This window comes from Onychostoma macrolepis, chromosome 21 (genome assembly GCF_012432095.1).
Source record: "Onychostoma macrolepis isolate SWU-2019 chromosome 21, ASM1243209v1, whole genome shotgun sequence".
Taxonomy (NCBI): domain Eukaryota; kingdom Metazoa; phylum Chordata; class Actinopteri; order Cypriniformes; family Cyprinidae; genus Onychostoma; species Onychostoma macrolepis.
The window spans coordinates 10187085-10189594 of record NC_081175.1 but is presented as its reverse complement, the minus strand read 5'-3'; the positions used below and the strand labels follow the sequence as shown (position 1 = coordinate 10189594).

Sequence of the window (2510 nt, the reverse complement as noted above, 5' to 3'; positions counted from 1 at the left end):
TTTTAATGTAGTACAGAATCTGAAATTCTGGCACATCTAAAGCATAAAGCTATATATAATATAATAACATGGCATGTAAAGTCTTTAATATAAAGGCTCTTTATTGGCATGGACACTTCTATATTGCACATTGTGGAATAAATCTTGAGGAATAAACAGCTTTTTTTTTTCTTTTTTCTTTTTTTTACTGTTGTTTCTCACACATATTTTTTTTGACCAGGTCAGGATCTGCATGCTTTCATATCAGCACAATGAACACCAGCAGGCCTGTGGAATATTTCATCCTCGATGGACTGAAGGACAGATACGTGCTTCCCATCTTCTTCACTGTCTATGTTTTCGTTCTGAGTGGAAACAGCATGATCATATACCTTGTTAGAACTGACCCCAAGCTCAACACTCCAATGTATTTTTTCCTTCATAATTTGTCCTTTTCTGATATTGTGTACACTTCAGTGACCATTCCCAAAATGCTGTCAGTGTTCCTGACTGAGGTCAAAACCATTTCTAAGACAGGATGCTTTTTACAGATGTACTTTTTTCTCTCAATTGGAGTGACAGGACGTGCTTTGTTGACCGTGATGGCTTTTGACCGGTATGTTGCAATCTGTAACCCCCTGCGATACACCACTATCATGACCAGACAGCTCTGTATTCTGTTGATATTTGCTTCTTGGGGTTTTGGGGTCTGTATAGTGCTGCCTACAACTATTTGGGCTTCTCAGCTGCCTTATTGCGGGCCTAATATTGTTAGACACATGTTCTGTGATCACTCCTCTGTATTGAGCCTTGCCTGTATTGACACCACCAGGAATAGCGTTTTTTCCCTAACAGTAGCCCTCATTGCAATTCTCAGTACGTTCCTTCTCATCCTAATTTCGTATATCTGTATTGGCAAAGCTATGAGAAAAATGAGCAAGGCACAGCAGCTCAAAATTGCGGCCACTTGTGTGTCCCACCTGATAGTGGTGTGTATCTCGTATATTTCAGCCTCCTTTGTGTATATCTCATATCGGGTAGCTAGATTTGACCCAGATGTTCGTATAGTCATTGCTGTACTGTACTCTGTGCTGACACCTCTGCTGAATCCCATCATTTACAGCTTGAGGAATAAAGAACTGCAAGATGCAATGAAGAGAGCATTTTGTAGATGCACTATTGCTTCAAAAACCAACAGTAAAACAGTTATTTCTGTGGCTTAGAATCAGCATAAATCTGTTAACTGTAAAAGGCATTCAATTTATTTAGTTAGAAAGTATGAACACGGTTAAAATATGGCTAGCTGTGGAATAAGTAAAATTAAATTACAATGTATGAGATTGAAGATTTAATAATGATGAATATATAACCTGGTTTTTGTGTATTTAAAACACATTAAGTGTAGTACTATTACATACATTTTATTATTGGTTTATTTATGGCTGTTTATATTAAATTAAAATACATATACCTTAAATTTAGGTCTAAACATTTTGTTGTTAAATTAAAAAGTAAAAATAAAAATAATTTTTGAATTAATTCTAATTGGGCATATACAGTACAATATGTTCTCTCTCTCTCTCTTTTTTTTTTTTTACTTGTGAAAACAAAACATGCCAAACATGGTTCAAAATATTTCTCCCATACATTGTATTTTCAGTAGTGCAAGAAATCAACAGACCTACTATTTCTATTGACATTATATATATGTTTTTTGTTTTTCATGTAGTAAATTTTTTATCTATTTATATTCCAGAAAAATTGTCAAAGTAATTTCAGATTATAATATTTAATATATGTTTTAACATTGTTAAAACAATATACTTAATTTGCAATTTGCTGCAATAACAACAACAACAACAACAACAAAAAAAAACGTGGAAATATTTCATTTAAAAAATACCACTTAAAGACTTGCGGTTTCACTTGTATTTGAATGGATATTTGAATAGTACTGAGATGGTTTTTACTGTGGACCGAGACATGAGGAACAAAATACTGAAGAATATGATAACATAAAAAATGAATGTCCCAGAATCTAGAGAGTTGCATCATTCTCTTCTTTCCCCACAAACTGCCAAACACACACATCCAGATTAAATCACCAGTACAAAAGAATTAAACAGTCTAAAAGCATTCTAAGCACTTGTTCAGCCTATTTCTGAACAAGAACTGTATTAGTTGGTTGATAGTTGAACAACAAACAACACTGTAGTTGGAAGAGCAAATGTATACACTGAATGATGTGCCTGGATTGTCATGGCACATTTAGGTTATCAATATACAATGCGTTTTTGATCATCTTAAAGTAAATTCTTATAAACTGCTATAATTATTATTTTTAATATTTTCCATTGTATGTAAAACAGTTTTTTCATGCTTCTAACCTGTCAACTGTGAATATAATATGATTGTATGAACATATGGCATTCAGAATATTCCTGTCCAACAGTTTGTTCAAATAAATACATTTAAGTAAATACTACATATGACGTTCCTATTTTAAAAAATGATATTAATGAGAGAGTGCA

General features: G+C 33.1%; 1 protein-coding gene across 1 annotated transcript; it reads left to right on the top strand.

Annotated features, from left to right (window-relative positions):
• Positions 1 to 251: 251 nt before the first annotated feature.
• On the top strand, positions 252 to 2251 carry or6at1 (odorant receptor, family 6, subfamily AT, member 1). The gene is made up of 2 exons (XM_058757440.1): positions 252 to 1139; positions 2195 to 2251. The coding sequence occupies exons 1-2, from the start codon at positions 252 to 254 to the stop codon at positions 2249 to 2251; spliced, it is 945 nt and encodes a 314-aa protein (XP_058613423.1).
• The last annotated feature ends 259 nt before the right edge of the window (positions 2252 to 2510 follow it).